This window comes from Mastigoproctus giganteus, chromosome 8 (genome assembly GCF_048544385.1).
Source record: "Mastigoproctus giganteus isolate SK-2022 chromosome 8, ASM4854438v1, whole genome shotgun sequence".
Classification (NCBI taxonomy): domain Eukaryota; kingdom Metazoa; phylum Arthropoda; class Arachnida; order Uropygi; family Thelyphonidae; genus Mastigoproctus; species Mastigoproctus giganteus.
This window is the reverse complement of record NC_143582.1, coordinates 148,203,681-148,222,712: the sequence shown is the minus strand read 5'-3', so window position 1 is coordinate 148,222,712 and position 19,032 is coordinate 148,203,681. Positions and strand designations below refer to the sequence as shown.

General features: G+C 36.7%; 1 protein-coding gene across 1 annotated transcript in view; it reads right to left on the bottom strand.

Annotated features, from left to right (window-relative positions):
• The window catches only part of RNaseX25 (Ribonuclease X25), a 161,994-nt gene that overhangs the window by 18,730 nt on the left and 124,232 nt on the right, over positions 1-19,032 (bottom strand). Inside the window, exons 7-8 of the mRNA XM_090379814.1 lie at positions 14,403-14,451; positions 3,865-3,936 (exon numbers count right to left, since the gene is read on the bottom strand). Coding sequence (XP_090235940.1) covers positions 3,865-3,936; positions 14,403-14,451 — 121 coding nt within the window. The remainder of the gene's footprint in view (positions 1-3,864; positions 3,937-14,402; positions 14,452-19,032) is intronic.

Sequence of the window (19,032 nt, the reverse complement as noted above, 5' to 3'; positions counted from 1 at the left end):
AAGAAAGACAGTTATAGAATAGATGGGCGGAAATTTGCCTTTAGCCAGTGGGTAGTTGATTGCTGGAACAAACTTCCTGTTGTTGTGGAAGCTGATAGCTTAAATAAATTCAAGAAGAAACTGGACAAATGTTTAGAGGGAATGGATGTGTGAAATAGTTTTTTTTTGGCTGATGCTACGTAAGCTAGCTTTCTTGCATCACATGCCTCTACTACTCCTATTATTAATTTGTACTGAAAATCAATGATCCTTTTCAGGTTGTAAATTTTCTAAAGTGAGCATTTAAAAGCAAGGTAGTTTTTTTAAAAAAAATAAGTCATTTTTTGTAATTTTAATAAAATCTAAAAAATAAATCAGTGACAGATTCGTTGCACATAAGTTGGGAATTACTGTACAATACAAGTGTAAGGTACAGTACTAAATATTGAACAATGGTTCTATTAACCTTATTCTATTTACAAAAATGTTTATCAGATAACAAAACAATAATTATTTCAGGGAGGAAATTGATGCCAACAAGCATTATTTCCTTGAATGCTTCCCATTTACAATTTGCTGATGGTAACAGCATCAGTTCGTCCTACTGTAGTCCCCTTCATGAAAGCAAAAACCATTCCCCTGATAGTAGTTACATCTTTAAGTAAATCCAACAGCAATACACTGTGATCACTGCACACCAAGTGGGTTTTTTTTTTTTACCTGGATATTCTTAATGCTTGAAGAATCACTGCTGATAATCAGGTCTAGGGTCTCTCTCTCTCTCTCATTGCTACTCTAACATGCTGCTGTAGAAAACAGTCATCCATGAAAGTCTTGTTAGTGTGCGAGTGACCAATTCAAAAGTTCAAGTTAATATCTGTAAAGTGAAAATCCCCAATTATAAAACATTCTGATTTACTGGCCCATTCTATTTCTCTGTACAGTTATTCATTATACTGATCAGAGTCATTAGGCCTAAAACATATTCCTACTCTCATTTTTGCTTTCCCAATATCATATCAAACTAACTCAAAAGTTCTTAAGGTATTTGATTGATTTTGAAACCAGAGAGACAGCTTGTTATTTATTCAAACTGATCTCTTAGAAGGCTTTTCCTGTAATATTTATTCAGCTCAAGACGTGATACAAACAATCAGATAGCAGATAAATTTGCTTCAATAGTTTTTATCAACAGTCAAAAATTTGTGCTCCAATTTTATATATAGAATTTTCTTTGAAGTCGAAGGTGGTGAAATAATGAGAACTTAACCTTCATGTAGTGTAATGTAATCTGCCTTTAATTTCTTAAAGAATTACAGATTATTCTCAGATGTCAAAGTTGCTATATACTGGGACTTCAGTGAATGAACTAAATAAAACTTTTCAGTCTTTCCATTCCAAAATATACTGTATGGTATTTTTTGGAAGGGGAATACAATTTTATTTTTACAGTATAGTCAGTCCTCGTATAACACGTGTTTACACCTACATGAATTCGATCATACACAATTTATAAATAGGGGAACAATATCGTATATAACACGAACCGGATTCGCTTATGCACGATTCGTCTTTGTGTTTTCAAGAAATGGGAGTCGAACGCGGAATCACCCCAACTGAACGCAACACGATAGGAATGAAGAGAAGATTCTAAAAATGTATTTATTTTTTTATATCAGTGAAGGGGAAACCCATTTCACCATAATAATGTAAAAACCCACACAATTCCAGCTATCAGTATTATCGCAAATGCAATTAAATCGAGTTTACTACCAAGTTTATAACATATTCCACTAGCAGGAATGCAACTGGAAATCGTTTTTATTGTTTTATGGTAGTAACCCCCAGAAATGTGCTTTAGTAAAATGTGAGTTAGTGAGGTGTTCATAGTGTGTCTCTGCCTTTACGGTGTTATTATTTAGTTGCTACACGTGCGCAGCTTTATGTGTATCAAGCATGCCTGCTCATTTTGTAATTGTTCTTTATTCCCTAAAAATGAATAAAATACTTAAAAGATGTGAAAAGGAAGCGTCCTGGTGAAGACACTACAGATTCAGAGAGAAAAAGAAAAGCAATATCGATAAACAAGAGGCGAACTGGGTCAAAAATTCTTACCAGGGAAAATTTACAGTGGCCATAAACGCAATTTACTAGCGTTTATGGCCAAAACCACACCGGCCTCCAGCCCACTGGAGTTTCCCCGGTAAGGCTTATGGCCAGTCCGCCTCTGTCGATAGAGAAAAAATATGAAATTGTGAAATGCTTTGAGCGAAATGAAAGACCATGTGATATTACACGTGCTACAGGCCTAAATGAGGCAATGCCGAGAATTACAGAGAATGCAAAGAAAATAAAAACAACTTTCATAGCAGGAACAACTCAAAGTGTAATTAAAATCTATTAGATTAAGACACAAAGAATTGGAAGAGATGGAACGGCTGTCATCTGTTTGGATAGAAAATCAAACAAAGAACAAGTTTCCTTATGATAGAAGCAAAAGCATTAGCAATATTTTATTAGGTAACAGTCGTAATAAAATATGTAAGTATTTTATTAAGATTATTTATTGTGTTTGGTAATGTTTTGGTTACAAATGTGTGTTCAATCTTCGGTGGTCGGCACCTAATCCTATTTTTCCCCATAGGGCCTGTTGTTTATATTGCACGATTGTGCATTGCACAAGGGTTTCTAGGAACACAACTATCGTGCTATACGAGGACTGACTGTATTGTGAAATGTTTAACTGTACTTTTCCACTTGCTATATACATTAACTTTCTGCTATAAAAAAATAATTAAAGAAAAAACAAACTACATTTGTACTTACTGTACAGTATATAATAAATAAATGTATAGAGATAATATTTTTTTTTCAAATTTTTTTATGACTATCATGACCAACCAAAATCTAGAAAATTCCAAAGATCTGGAATAAGTCTGGTACCAAGGGTTGCCAGATTTGAGGGGTTCAAACTGCACATTCATTTAACTTTAATCATGAATATAAGTATATACATATATATATATATATTTTTTTTTTTTTTTTTTTTGAAGAGGATGGATAGGTAATATTGGATTTTTTCCCCCTCCCCAATGCTGTATAATCGTTTTCCACTGTTAATACTAATAGTGTCATTGAGTCAAGCTAACATTGGTCAATTGCTTAAAGAGCACTTTACTCAATGATGCATATTTGTTTCTGTCAAGATGAAAGTTAGGACGAACAGAGTTAAAATGAACTGAATGTTAGCCGCAGACTCATTTTTTCTCCTCATAATTGCATCTCATTTATCAACTGACCATCTCACAAACCAACTTGTGAGTGGCTGGTTGTCTGTTGGTAGCTCTGTAGTCTCCTCAAGGTTGGACTAATAGGAGGGATTCTGTAACAAATAATAGGGAAAACTAATCAGGCAACTTCTAAGTGACATTTTCTTCAGAAAATGCTAATAATGCATTGATCCAGTGGGAGGAGTAACTAAAAGTTAACCTTTTTAACTATGAAAAATAGTTACACTTCTTGGCTGTAACTATTAACACTTTGTTTGTTTATTTGGTTTTTAGGAGCATTAGCAACTAAGGCCATACTGCTCCGGGATATGTGGTGGTCATTCCCTGACCTTTCCGCATCCTCCGTATTTGGTGGTGACGGGCTCGAACCCCGGTCTAATCAAGAAGCGTATGCTATGCACTGCTGCTCCTTCCCACCTGGCTACAGAGGCGCCATTAACACTTTGTAAACTGACACAATTTACAAAGTCAAGCTTCATGAAAATTGGCAGCTCTGATACTAAGCTAACATCTAATGACCAGAAATAACAGGACCTATAATGTAAACTTGCCTCCCCAATATTCTAATAATTTATATTATCTGAGATCATCTTACCTTGTGTGAAAAGCATTCAATGTTAATTTCTTTCTGTACCTTTTTTTTCAGCACATTACGAACAAGATCTAACTGCAAAAAAAAAAAATAAATAAATAAAAATACAAATTTATTTTATTTTATTTTTCTACAAAGAGGAAAACAGTTTTACTCAGAATCTCTTTTTTTTTTTTTTGTTTTAGTTCATGTTAAGTTATGTCAGGTAATTATAAATTTGATTACTCGTTAAAGATTTCTTAGAAGACCATATCCTAAAAAATGTTTCAACTACTTGTTGTAGACACTTGATAATTTATAGTTCCTTCCAAATTATTAAATAATTAATCTACATTCAATGGGAAATGGGCAAAATAAATGTCATACTGGAATGAAATAAATCATATTTTATAGTACTCTGACATCTAATAAATAAATAAAAACTAACCATGTTTATAAGTTTTTTAAAAATATATTAGTAATTTTTAGATGAAATTTGGTATCCTGGTGTAATCTAACAGAATAAATCTATGGCATCAGAAATCTTTGGGTATGGTGCTGCTATCTCTTATCTCTGACTAACAGCAGACAGTTTTAATACATAGCATGAAAATAGCTTTTGACTCAGAAGAAGACTGAAAATTCTGAGAAGAGTTTGTCAGCTTCAGTTTTCCAATTTTGGTACAAAACTGAAGAAATACTCTGGAATTCAGACCCGCAAGTTAAACAATATCGAATCAAGTTTATTATTGTATCAAAAACAAAGCAACAAGGTTTTCTTTAAAAAATTTTGTGACAAATTCTTATTTGATCTTTGCTCTAGTGTTTTACAATCATGTCAAAATAAAATTACTACTTGAAAACATTTATGCACAAAGTTAATTTCTACAATACATAAAAATTTCACTTTGTAGATCCTGCCACAAGCAAGAAAACTCTGCATACGACCATGCGCATTTGCCGAACTCACTGCTGAAAGAATTAAATGTAGTCACAGATAGAGTGAGTTGGAGAGAGTGAGTTAGAGAGAGAGAGAGAGAGAGAGAGAGAGAGAATCAAATAGTTGTGTAAATATAAACCGTAGTTCGGTTCTAAATATAAAACATAATTCTACTTAAGAGTAAGAAATATATTTTTTACAAGGTGAAGGGGAGGGGGGAACTTGATCACATGCACTAGGTAGGAGTGGGGAAATTTTTTTGCAACATTCGAGATGTCTAAAGTTATTAAAAAGAAAAAGTGCAGGTTGCTTTTTTAAAAATAACAGCTAATTTTTAGATGAAATATGATATCATAATATAATTTATCATTAATATACAGTAATACCCCGACTTACGCTACCCCGACTTACGCGAACTCAGAGTTACGCGGTTCTTGATTTTTTCGTTTGGCAACGCTGCCGCCCACTATCTTCAAGGTCGTTTTTCATATGTTATCGATATACGGTGCGACGGCGGAGAATGAGAGCGAAAGATGAACAAAATTCAACTTTGCTGCTTTTATGTTTTTTATATCAGTGAAGGGGAAACACATTTCACCATAATAACGTAAAAACCAACACAATTCCAGCTATGGTATAATCGCAAATGCAATTAGATCGAGTTTACTACCAGTTTATAACAGATTTCACTAGCAGAAACGCAACTGGATTTTTATTGTTTTATGGTAGTAACCCCTAGAAATGTGAGGTGTTAATAGCGTATCTCTGCCTTTATGGTGTTGTTTATTCAGTTGCTACATGCGCGCAGCTTTGTTTATGCGTATCAAGCGTGCCTCCTCGTTTTGTAATTGTGCTTTATTCCCTAAAAATGCGTAAAATACTTAATTAAAAGGTGTGAAAAGGAAGCGTCCTGGTGAAGACACTGCAGATTCAGAGAGAAAAAGAAAAGCAATTATCGATAAACAGAGGCGGACTGGGTCAAAAATTCTTACCCAGGAAAATTTATAGTGGCCTCATACTATGGTTTATGGCCAAAATCACACTGGCCCACCGGGGTTTCCCCGGTAAGGCTTATGGCCAGTCCGCCTCTGTCGATAGAGAAAAAATATGAAATTGTGAAACGCTTTGAGCGAAATGAAAGACCATGTGATATTGCACGTGCTACAGGCCTAAATGAAGCAACGGCGAAAAGCACATGGAACGAAGAACGCGTTATAGCTACAAAGCAAGGAATAAAAAAAATTATTAGCTTGCTACGAAGAAATTCTGCGTGAAAAAAAGAACGCGCTGTGTCGTCAGACGAATTTGTTAGATTTTATGAAGCCATCGACATCGAAATAACTTTTTAACGTAAGTCATTTGTTTTTTTAATACATATTTTGTATTAATATGTATAAAGAACTGCAATTTTATTAATATTTTTCTTCTAAACTAGTGTTTTTGTTAGTCCTTGGTCCCAATTAAGCAAAATTTATATGTATTTATATGCAAAGTTGTACCCCGACTTACGCGAATTCGACTTATGCGATTTTCGTCGGACCCACCTATCGCGTAACTTCGGGGTATTACTGTATTTTAATATACACTGTCCACTCAAAACATTATGGCCACACCTACCTAACTGCTGCCAATTTAGAGCTGTGGAGCAAGTACAGAGAAGGGCAACAAGATTGGTGAGTGGAAAAAAGGGTTGTGTTACCAAGAAAGGCTTAAGTTCTGTAAATTGCAGCTTCTGGAGACTAAGCACCTGCGAGGTGATCTGATTGAGGTGTATAAGGCCTTGAATGGGTTGAGTAGGCTCAGTTCACTCACCTGAGGGGACATAAATTCAAATTGAGGAAAGACAATTGTAGAATAGATGTACAGAATAATTGTGCCTTTAGCGAGCGGGTGGCTGATAGTTGGAACAAACTTCCATCTGTTGTAGTGGAGGTCAACAACTTAAATAAGTTAAAGGCAGAACTAGACAAACATTTGGAATGAATGGATGAGTGAAATGGGAAGGTTTTTTTTTTTTTTTTTTGGCTGATGCTATATAAGCTTGCGTTCTTGCATCATATGTCTCTACTAATGTTAATACCACCACTACATGGCTAGGCATGGACTCGAAGGCCTTTGAACGTTGCAGGAGGCATGTTGTAATATGTTGCCTTGATTGCATCTTGTAGATATGCGAGAATCCATAGTGGAAAATCCAAATGGTAGATTTCTCAATCCACGGAATCCCAGAGATGTTCTATGGGATTCATATCTGCCAAATTTGGCCTGGAAGTCACTTTTGCATTCGATGAACCACTTGAACAACACCAACAATGTAGCTGGGTGCATTATCCTGCTGGAACACACATGTGCCATCCAGGGAGACTCACTATGAAGGAAGTGCATTGGTAGTTCTTAGCATTGAGAGTGCAGTCTAGGGATTCCTAGACTGCACATTCCTAGGGGTTGTTGCCATACCCTCCATCTATCTTACACACTGCATAGCAAGAAATATGATTCACTTGAGATGGCAACTTTTTTCAGTCGTCAATAGCCCAACGATGCTGTTCAGATGCAAACCTTAAGTGTTGTTGGTGATAGGTGGCTGTAAACATGGATATATTGATTGGGCACCTACTCTGGTGGCCCATATGGAGGAGAGTTTATCGGATCATGGCCTTGGAAACAGCACTGGTTTTCCCCTGTTTAAAATCTGTGGTCAGCCATCCTACTTTTCCTCTATATTGGCTTGCACAAGGCCAGAGAGCCTACGTTCACCACAATCATGAGGTGTGGGTGATTGACATGGACTTGCAACTGCTACTCTGACCACTCTTGGAATAGCTTAGCTACAGCTCTCTGAAAACAGACAGCCCAGAAGATTCACTGTTTCAGTAATGCTGCCACCCTTCAACTGGTACCCAACAGTCATCCCTTTTTTGAAGCCAGCTAAATCACATTCCTTGCTCTGATCAAATCCTTTGTATGGCCTGAACAATCACATTTACTGCTTCTAACTGCAACACGTTGCCAAAGGTGTGGAGGAACAGCTGATTTCTAAAGTGAATCGCTGGTCATAATGTTTTGACTGGACATTATAATATACCGTTCACCATTAATCAGTGGAATACATTCAAGGATGACACTATTATCCCCATATCTACTTTTTTTTGGTATGTTTTCTTCCATTCAAAAAAAGACTACCAGAATCCAAATTTCTCATCACATATCATCAATTTGTATGTATGTTCTGATCTTTGTATGTATCAATTTGTATATTCTGATAAGTATACCATTGCATACTTATCAGAAAGTGTAGAAAACACAGAAACTAAGATGTTGAATTCTTCTGCTGCATTTTTTCTTTTTTCCTTCCCAGTCACTGCTTATACATGCCTTTCAAACATTTCCAATAAAGTGTTTTAATGATGTTTCCAATAAAGTTCAAATGTCTGTTGTAAAATAATTCATTGTATTTATGTAGTTAACACAGTTGATGAAGAAACAACCAGGTGTGTGTGTGTGTGTAGGGGGGGGGGGTTGGAATATCGCTTTGATATCTCCAGTTACAGAGGAAGTTTACATCAACAACTTCAAGGGATTTCTTTCACTTTGATGCATGAAACACCATTCTTCTACAAGTTTGCTGCAATTGTAAAAGAATTGTACCAGTCCTTGTGAAATAGTTGCATAAGATTATATAGAATTAGCCACTCTTATGAAGAGTGTTTCAGCAAAATAAAACTCATTTTTCAGTAAAGTTCTTTCCATTGGCTAACTTGTGAACAAACTATATTTACTGAAACTTTTTTTCAAATTTATATTTCTAATTAAAAATTTGTGTGATGTGATTTATTGTCTGGACATGTTATATGTTCATTTCATTTTATGACATGGTAATTAACATGATTTTGAATCTGTATATAATACAATATCTATGTATGTATGTACAAAGGGTACTAGTAAAGTTTTGCAATATGACGCAACAATGAATCACAGGAAGCTGCTTGTTGCTGCATGTTGAGACATGTTCATACGTGCATAGTAGCCGCCGCGCCAAGTCGATGGGCTCAGTTATTCATTAGTAGTGAGAGTGTAAAGTGCTTGCGATGGCATCGTGGTCACGAAATAAGATAAGGACAGTTTTGTGGTATAATTTCGTGCGTGGTTTAACCATAGACCAGTGCTTAGAAGAAATGACTCTTGCACTAGATGATGATTGTCCACATCGTACAACGATATTCAGGTGGTATAGAGAATTCCAAAGGGGAAATTTCACTCTGGAGGATTCTGAGAGGCCGGGAAGGCCACGAACGTCAGTTACGGAGGAAAACGTTACTGCTGTGAGGAAAATGCTTGACGAAAACAGGCGAGTGACCTACCAACAGATAGAGGATACTTTGGGCCTAAATGCACCAACAATTCGTTTGATTCTGCAAGATCATTTGCACGTGAAGAAACTTTGTTCTCTCTGGGTGCCGCATCAACTGACTGAAGAGCAGATGACACGATGTGTGACTTGGTGCCGGGAGACGTTAAAAAAGTTTGATAAGGGACAATCTCGGCATGTGAACAACATCGTGACAGGTGACGAGACTTGGCTGTACTATTACGATCTGCCAACCAAGGCTCAAAACAAAGTTTGGGTCTTTGATGATGACGACACACCCGTAATTGTCAGAAAATCCCGATCTGTAAAGAAGAAAATGATAGCTGTATTTTTCAAATCGAGAATTGTGGAACGTGTCGTTTTGGACATGCAGAAGACAGTCACAGCTAAGTGGTATACTGAACAATGCCTGCCTAAAGTCATTGGATCTATGAAGAACCTGCGGCCAAAGTCAAGAATGGACACCTGGTACCTCCATCACGATAATGCTCCAGCTGACCGCCCCAAAGCCTGCACCGAATATTTGACCACGACAGGACTGAAACTTCTCGAGCACCCTCCCTACAGTCCAGACCTTGCTCCCTGCGACTTTGCACTGTTCCCGCATGTGAAAATGAAGCTAAAAGGGAGGCGGTTTTCCAGTGATGAGGACCTTCTACGGGCTTGGGACAACGAGTGTGCTTTACTCCCTAGTGAAACTTGGCAGAACTGGTTTAAAGATTGGTTTCGGAGGATGGAGAGGTGTATTGAATGTAGAGGAAATTACTTTGAAAAAATTAATTAAACAAAGCTGTATTGCAAAACTTTCCTAGTACCCTTTGTATATAGCAGATTTCCTAGTTTCTGGCTAGGGGCTGCTTGTTAATAAGGAAAAAAAAAAAAAAAAAAAAGTTCAAATCCTCCGAACTTCAACATGGTGGCTTATCTAGATAATAGCTATATATTGAGCTCTGGAAAAAGTTTAAAATATGGCCTTTAGGAAAAACACAACACAGTGGCTGAGGTGCACAGAAAATTGATATGGCTCAGGGTAGCATTTTTGAATTTTGTTATTTTGCAAAACGTTTGTTTTAACTATGACTGTTATACTGCTTACAGTGGTGGTCCATATATTGTTGTCATAGCACAAGTATTAGAAAAATTCAAGGTCAAAACTGTTAGATTAGTTAAATTACTTAGAAAAGAGTAGGAGAGAGAGAAGTATAGGTTGGCTAAGAAACTCAGCAAGTTGGAACTGTATTTATTTTTCTTTGTTTTAGAAGTCATTGGTAATTCTATAAATGAGCCATGTTGCCCTCCTTCCTCTTTTTTAAGAGGTTGGCTGTCATGGCACTTCAGTAGATTGTATAAACAAGAAGTTCATTAAATATTATTTACCCAAGTAAACTTAAGTAAAGTCATATGATAGGTAGAACAAAGACTGATCCATACCATTACAGAGCTGTAGGGAACTTTACATATTGGGAAGTTAAAAAAAAAATTCTTAAGGAAACAGCATGTTGAGGACTGGCATAATTGTTAGTTCCCCTTTGGAGGTATCTATTGTTATTGTTGTTTGGTTTTTAGGAGCATTAGCAATTAAGGCCATATTGCTCCGGGATATGCGGTGGTCATTCCCTGTCCTTTCCGCATCCTCTGTATTTGGTGGTGATGGGCTCGAACCCCAGTCTAATCAAGAAGCTTGTGCTACGCTCTGCTGCACCATCCCACCTGGCTACCGAGACATCTATTAATTAGACAATTTGAAGATTTGCATGAAGGGTTGGCTAGATTCTGATACCTTATAATCAGTAGAAGAAACACTCCACTCACTACCATTATATAGCTGTAGGGCATTAAGTATTGGGAAACTCCTTTTTCTTAAGAAAATAACATTGGGGACTGGCTGTGATATGTTAGAGATTGTTACCTTCCCTTTGGAGAGACCTATTAATTGGATATTAACATTAGTAGAGGCATATGATGAAAGAAAGCAGCATCAGCCAAAAAAAACTCTTCCAATTTCACACCAAATGTTTGTCTAGTTCTGTCTTGGCGCCTCCGTAGCCAGGTGGGCAGGAGCAGCAGTGGGTAGCACATGCTTCTTGATTAGACCGGGGTTTGAGCCGTGCCCACCAAATACGGAAAGGTCAGGGAATGACCACTGCATATCCCCGGAGCAATATGGCCTTAGTTGCTAATGCTCCTAAAAACCAAATAACAAACAATAACAGTTCTGCCTTGAATTTATTTAAGTTGCTGACCTCCACTACAACAGATGAAAGTTTGTTCCAACTATTAACCACCCGCTGGCTAAAGGCGAATTTCTGCACATCTATTATTCTACAATTGGCTTTCCTCAATTTGAATTTATGGCCCCTCAATATGAGCAAGAGGAAGAATCCCATCAGCACTGAGTTTGCTTAAACCATTCAAGGCCTTATACACCTCAATTAGATCACCTCGCAGGTGCCTAGTCTCCAGAAGCTGCAATTTGCAGAACTTAAGCCTTTCTTCGTAACACCAACTCTTTGTTCCACTCACCAATCTCGTTACCCTTCTCTGTACTCGTTCCAGCAGCTCTACATCTTACATCTTTCCTAAAATGAGGCCGCCAGACCTGTATATAGTACTCAAGGTGTGGCCTGACCATTGCCTTATACGAGGGAACAATAACCTTCTTTTCCCTGGTAGCAAAATTCATGTATATCATTGACAAGACACCATGAGCCACTCTTGCAGACTGTCTGCACTGCTCAGAAAACTTCATATCTGACTGCACAATTACACCCAGGTCCTTTTCATTCTCTACTACCCTGAGTGTAGTACCACATAGTTGATACATTACTCTGGGGTTTACTGCTACATATATGCAGTACTTTACATTTGTCAATGTTAAACTTCAGTTGCCACCTCTCAGCCCATCTGCTCAACTTTACCAGATTCTGTTGCAGTAGCATACTATCATTACCGTCATTAATGACCCTGCCAACCTTCATTAACTCTGATATACTTCATACAGAAAACAACAATGGGCCCAACACCAAACCCTGGGGGACTCCACTAATAACATTAGTCCACGAAGAGCAGTGTCCATTGATTACAACTCTGTCTTCTCCCACTCAACCATCCTTTTATTCATTGTAGTAACTTGCCCCTGGGCCATGTCAGACACTGGCTGGAAAAATTTACCATTCCTCTGTGGAGGAGCTTCATGAGACAACCAGAAATCCGACGGGAGCTTGGCTGGGACAAGCAAGCTTTCCAGTTAAAGTAGAAAGTGCATCAAGAGGTGATACTTTTGGTATTATAAAAAAGGAAACCAACACCTATGTCTTGTGTTGGAGAATTTCTTCATAACCAACAACTGCATCTCTGATTTTACATTGAGCAACTGAACTTCTTTTCATATTTGTGTCATTCTCCTCCATTATTTCCAAAGCAGCACTGATATGGACTAATATTTCACCCAAAACTTTGATATAATGAACTGAAAATTTCGAATGTGTTGAAATTTGATAAATCAGAATTGGCTACAGAATGAACTAAGCAAGCGAGTATAGAAGGAGCAAAAGCAGATATAATAAATTGATAAATAGAATTTTGTTGCTCCCTGCTCTTGATTCCAGATTATGGTTATGTTACCAATTTCAAGTTTCAACTGGCTGGGACTTTTGGCTTGAGTTGTTTCAGATTTCAGGTTGCCCTGAGATCTTTGGTCTTGAAGAGTGTGGATGAAAATTTTTGTAGAATGAGTGGAATATTAAATAGAAGTTTTTTTTTCTTTTCTCTCTGTATATCTTAGTAAATAGAAATTAAGACAGGGCAGATGAATCTTGAAAAATGAAGCACAGACATCAATTGAATGTAGTGTGTTTATCAGAGAATGGAGGGTACAAGAGCTATTGGGAAATTTAGATGTACATGAAATTGTCCCAAGAATTTAAAAGCATAGGTTGTACTATAGGTTAGTGTAATTATAACTAATTGTATTGCTTCAACAGAGTGGGGAATGGGTTTAGAAAAGTGGAACAGGACCTTGGAACTATGAATTTGATGAAATAGGATGGTACTAAACTGCATGTGAGACAGTGGTCTTTTTGTTGGTTATTTGCTTTTGGCTTCATATTACAGGTTTTATGACTTTCTTTGATATGCAGTTCATTGGTTTTTCTGAGTACTGGAACATAGTGGGATCCTTTATCAGTAGTGACATTTAGAACAATAATAATCCTCCACAGGGCATGGTCAGAAATCAGCAAGTTGAATATTCTGCTTACTGGGCTAAGTGGACAATCACTGAACACAAACATTACCCATCATTACATTGATTGGCTTTGCTGTGTACAGCATCTTCATATATACACATAGCAGGGTTTCCAGAGTCTGGCTCGGGTCCACCTATCCGCCACAAAAAAAGTCTAACTCCTCTCTGTTGAAATCTTTCTGACAGAAACTGTGAGAAAGATTTCAACAGAGGATTCAGACTATGCTGAATTAATTTCAACATTTATTCTTCTGCCGTAATTCATACACTTAAACATCTGTCTAATTAAAATAAACCAGCGTCTGCATTCTTTCCACAAGGTCTGTGAGCTTTCATTTGACCACTTCTTTCATTGTCTTTCACATCCTCCTGACCTACTTTAAACCACTTATGCCCACTAAAAACAATTTGTCCTTTTCATTGTTACATCAGCTGCTGATAATATATTCATTTCCAGTTTCAATTGAATGTTTGTCTAACTGTGCAAAACTTGATTCATTATTTCTCCAGCCAGCAATTATTCATTTCTGTGACAGAAGTGAAAAATGCTCTTACTATCAACACAAGTGAATTGCAAGAACTGACATGAATGTTTTACAACTGAAGCACAAGTAAGAATAGGTTTGTCGGAACAGTGTCCTATGTCATAATGTTGGACAATCTAACAACAAAATGTAAAGGCATTTTAAGGATTTTACTGTCACACCACATTGCTTCTTTATAATAAATGCTTAAAGTTGTAAAAACTTTCACCCGTATTAGAATTCGTATTTAAAATCCAACCAAAGAAATTCAAAAACTAAAACCAACAAAGAAATTCAAAAACTAAAACCAACAAAGAAATTCAAGGTTATGATATAATAAGTACAAAAAGTTTTGCTAGTTGAGGATGAAACTACTCAAACTCAATTACAGTATTAAATTACTGACCTATATCAATTTAAGTAACAACTTCTCTATCTGCTGAAAAGTTTGTATCATTTAAGAAATTCGATCGATGTACTTACTGAATAAATGTGATCATCATTGGGTACGATTTCTGCTTGTTTCAAAATGCTACAAAGAAATTCATGGATTAAGTTTCATTTTTCATATGTTTTAGTTGGAGTACAGGGGGTCCCCGGTATCCGAGTATTTGTTATCCGAGTCCCCGCAATTACGAGGATTTGAAAATTAAAGAATTAAAGCTTTTTCTCCTTGAGAAAATTGACCAAGCACTTGAATATTTTTTGTGAGAATGATCTTCTTCATAATCGTGCAACAAATGTTAAGCGCAAAGTTAAAGATGTAACTAAATGCTACGACACAATTTTATCTGAAAAAATATGACAAAAGAAAAAAAAAACACGAACAATTCTGCATTCATTCTTTATTTGTACAACTGAAAAACAGTGTAACTTCAATAAACTTTACTCAACCTTACACTGTGTAACATAATAAATGTTTAATAAAATATTTTCCCATTTTTCAGTTCCTTCATCCATTTTTTACTATTTAAAAGTATACAATAAACAGTACTTCATAATATTGGTGTAGACACACCATACTGTATCTACTCATCCTTCACAACGAGTTGCCCATGTATTGCACTACCTCGAATAAGTAACACTTCACTTGCAATACCAGAGTACCTGCCCACCCACTGATGAAAAGTCAACTAGCTTTGAAACGGTGCTGTCTGGGTGGTGGCGCCCACCGAGAATATGTAACAATAGTCTTCTCTATTAGTGATGCGTTACTTATTCGAGGTAATGCTGCATGCTCATCATCCTCCACAATGAGTTGCTACATGGGCAACTCATTGTGGAGGATGAGCACAATATGAGAAATAGATGAAATAATGCTTTCAACACTACTATCATAGTTTTTCTTTAGGAGTTGTCCATGGTGTATCTACACTGACATTACATAGATATAGAATCTTAAAATATTATGCCTAGTTGCATTTAGTTTTATTTAAATAATAAACATCACAAAAATTCGTCCCCGTTTTAAGTGGAATTTTCTGGAACCAATCATCCTTGGATAACGAGGATCCCCTGTAAATTATTTAGCAATTCCAATGTCACTGATCAGAAAATGTGCTTTTTTTTTTGCATAATTATTGCATTAAAATTTAGGGCCATGTTTGAAGAAATTATCTAGTTTATTACAAATTTGCAATGTAATGTTTTACTTAATAATAATAATCAAATAATTCAATACAGAGTAACATATCTCAGACAGTTCAATAAACTAATAACTTCACTATGCTGTATTATGCTTTAATGGAACAGAGTATTTCTTATATATAAAATAAAATTTTTAGTTTTAAGAAAGCTTCATACTTGCATTTAAATATTGTAAATTTTTTGTTACATAAATTCTCTCTAAATTTGCTCTTAGCTGGATTAATAAAAAAGTATATGTTTATTTTATAAACCAATTAGAAAATATAAACCAATTTGAAAATGATCAGTATAACATATTTAGTAAAATTTATCAGCTTAGCTGATTAATCAAAAATACTACTTTGTCAATTGTGTATATACTTACAAATATACATGTATGGGTATTACATGCATTTCACTCCCAAAAATGATTGGTATCATTGTTTTTCAAGGAAATACTCAAGTTATTATAAATAAGTAATAAATAAGACCACAATTAAAAATGTCCATTCAACATTTTATTATAATATGTAATATTATAATAAAATGTTGAATGGATATACTGAATGTGCAGTGCAATCCATCTTTGTCCTTAATATCAGCTATGATTCTTCTGGGAATACTTTCAACTATCAGTAGTGATATTTTGCTACTGTCCTCCCTCCAGAATCACCAAGTGTATTGAAACAGGATGTTCCAGCATGCTGGAACTGATCTAGCAGTTCTAACTCATTCAAAGGATGTCCCATAGGATTTATGTGAAGCCACTGAGCCAGCTAAACCAATTTTTGAAAACATGATTCACTCAAAAAAAGTGCATAATACCAACTTTGAAGCTAAGATATTAGTGTGTTAATAAATGCACAAAACATCTGTATAAAATTTCCAGTGTTGGACACAGGGATTTAGACAAATCCCCATTACTAACACTATAGAAACACTGGTCATGATGTCTAAATCTGCCATGTCAAAATGACAGACATGGCAGTTTTAAGCATTATGCAAGGATAGGTGGAACAGGACTAGGGCATGCTGCCAGAAGCAAAAGTACATGACATTGTAGATATCATCTGTTAAGGGCACAAAAGAATAGATCAGGGAACTTGGGAAATGTTGGGAATAAGTCAGAAGTTAAGATTGAATTTGAAAGTGTCTGCAATTCTGCCCAGACACTATAAGAAGGAGTACATGTTGAAAGCCCTGTCAATCAATTCAGGACTGGAGAAAATGTGCAAAGCTAATGGGGTAAAATTTTTCTCAGCATGGTCTGTGCTTGGAAAGATTGTTTTTGCAGGGATGGAATACACTTAAATAGCAGGGGTGCAAGAATATTTGCTGATACTATTGGAGCAGTGACAGGTCGGTTGGAAATCTGCTAGCTTGGGGGGGGGGGGAGTAATCAGAGACCAATAGACTAACTACAGCCACAGTCAGCAGTGGTGATTCTTGCACTGCTTCTATTGGAAAATGCAGCAACCTGGAAAGCAAGGTGTCGGGGATTTCAGGCCTTGCTGTGGGTTATCATGGAAAAAATAAAAATGGACTGTGAAAGGATTACTACGACTAAAACATGTTTGTTGTTGTTTGGTTTTTAGGAGCATTAGCAACTAAGGCCATATTGCTCCGGGATATGCGGTGGTCATTCCCTGACCTTTCCGCATCCTCCATATTTGGTGGTGACGGGCTCGAACCCCGGTCTAATCAAGAAGCGTGTGCTATGCACTGCTGCTCCTTCCCACCTGGCTACGGAGGCGCCACTAAAACATGTGCATGTATACTTGCACACTAATGCTAGGAGCATTATAAATAATTTTAATGAATTTGAAGTACTAATTAAGTCATCAAATTCAGACATTGTAGGGATAGTGGAGACATGGTGTCACTCAGAGATAGTGATGCTGAATTTGAATATGAGGAGTATAATGTATACGGGAATGACAGAGACAGGACAGGACAGGAGTGGTGGAGGGGTTATGCTCTTAGTTAAGAAGCATATTAAATCTAAGGCGCACCCAGTGGACATGGGTGACCAGTGCAATGTTAAGTCAGTTTGGTGTGATATAAGCACTGGGAACACAAAATCGAGAGTAGGAGTGTATTATATAGGCCTAATGACTGATGAATTTACCAGACAGCTACACAGAGAAATAGAGTGGACTAGTAAATCAAAATGTATTATAATGGGGGATTTTAAGTTTAGAGATGACTGGAATTTGTGGGTGGGTCTCTCACATACTAGCAAGACTTTTGTAGATTTCTTGGATGACTGTTTTCTACATTAGCATATTACAGAGGCAAAAAGAGGAAGCAATACTCATGTTCCATTTATCAGCAGTGATTCTATATGCATTAAGAATCTGCAGGTAAAAGACCCACTGGGTAGCAGCAATCAGTGTAAAAATGTGTAATTTAATTAATTAAAGATATAACTACTGTCAAGGGTTAAGGGAAAAGCTATTGCTTTCATAAGGGTAACTACAGTGGTCTCAGACAGTTTTTAAATTCAATGCAATGGGACCAACTGATGGTGTTACCAACAGCAAATTCTAAATCAGAATCATTTAGAATTTGCTGTTGATTTCATGTTGATTTCTAGAATTTCATCTAGAGGTGAAATTCTTGGACCGTCGCAAGACGAACTACTGCGAAAGCATTTGCCAAGAATGTTTTCATTAATCAAGATCGAAAGTTAGAGGTTCGAAGGCGATCAGATACCGCCTAGTTCTAACCATAAACGATGCCAACCAGCGATCCGCCGACCTTGGTTCTATTTTGTTGGTTTTCGGAACACGAGGTAATGATTAAGAGGGACAGACGGGGGCATTCGTATTGCGACGCTAGAGGTGAAATTCTTGGACCGTCGCAAGACGAACTACTGCGAAAGCATTTGCCAAGAATGTTTTCATTAATCAAGAACGAAAGTTAGAGGTTCGAAGGCGATCAGATACCGCCCTAGTTCTAACCATAAACGATGCCAACCAGCGATCCGCCGACCTTGGTTCTGTTTTGTTGGTTTTCGGAACACGAGGTAATGATTAAGAGGGACAGACGGGGGCATTCGTATTGCGACGCTAGAGGTGAAATTCTTGGACCGTCGCAAGACGAACTACTGCGAAAGCATTTGCCAAGAATGTTTTCATTAATAAATGAGAATCATTCAGGGAGGTAATCAGAGACTAGGCTTTTCAAACCAATAAAGAAATACATCTGTTTGGTCAAATCTTAGCCCTAAACAGATATCAGATGAACTATTGGGACACATGGCACAGAAGAAAAGTGCATGGATGCATATAAATTATCAGGTGATATTGAAGCCTATGAGTGATATAAATTAACTATAATCAAGTCACGAAGGATATTAGGCAAGCTAAGGCAGATTATTAGAAGCCTCTGGTGAAGGATGCCAAAAAAAAAAAAAAAAATCAGCAGCAAAGACTTCTATGCTTATATTACAGTAGAAGGAAGGTGTTCAGTTTCACTGGGCCAC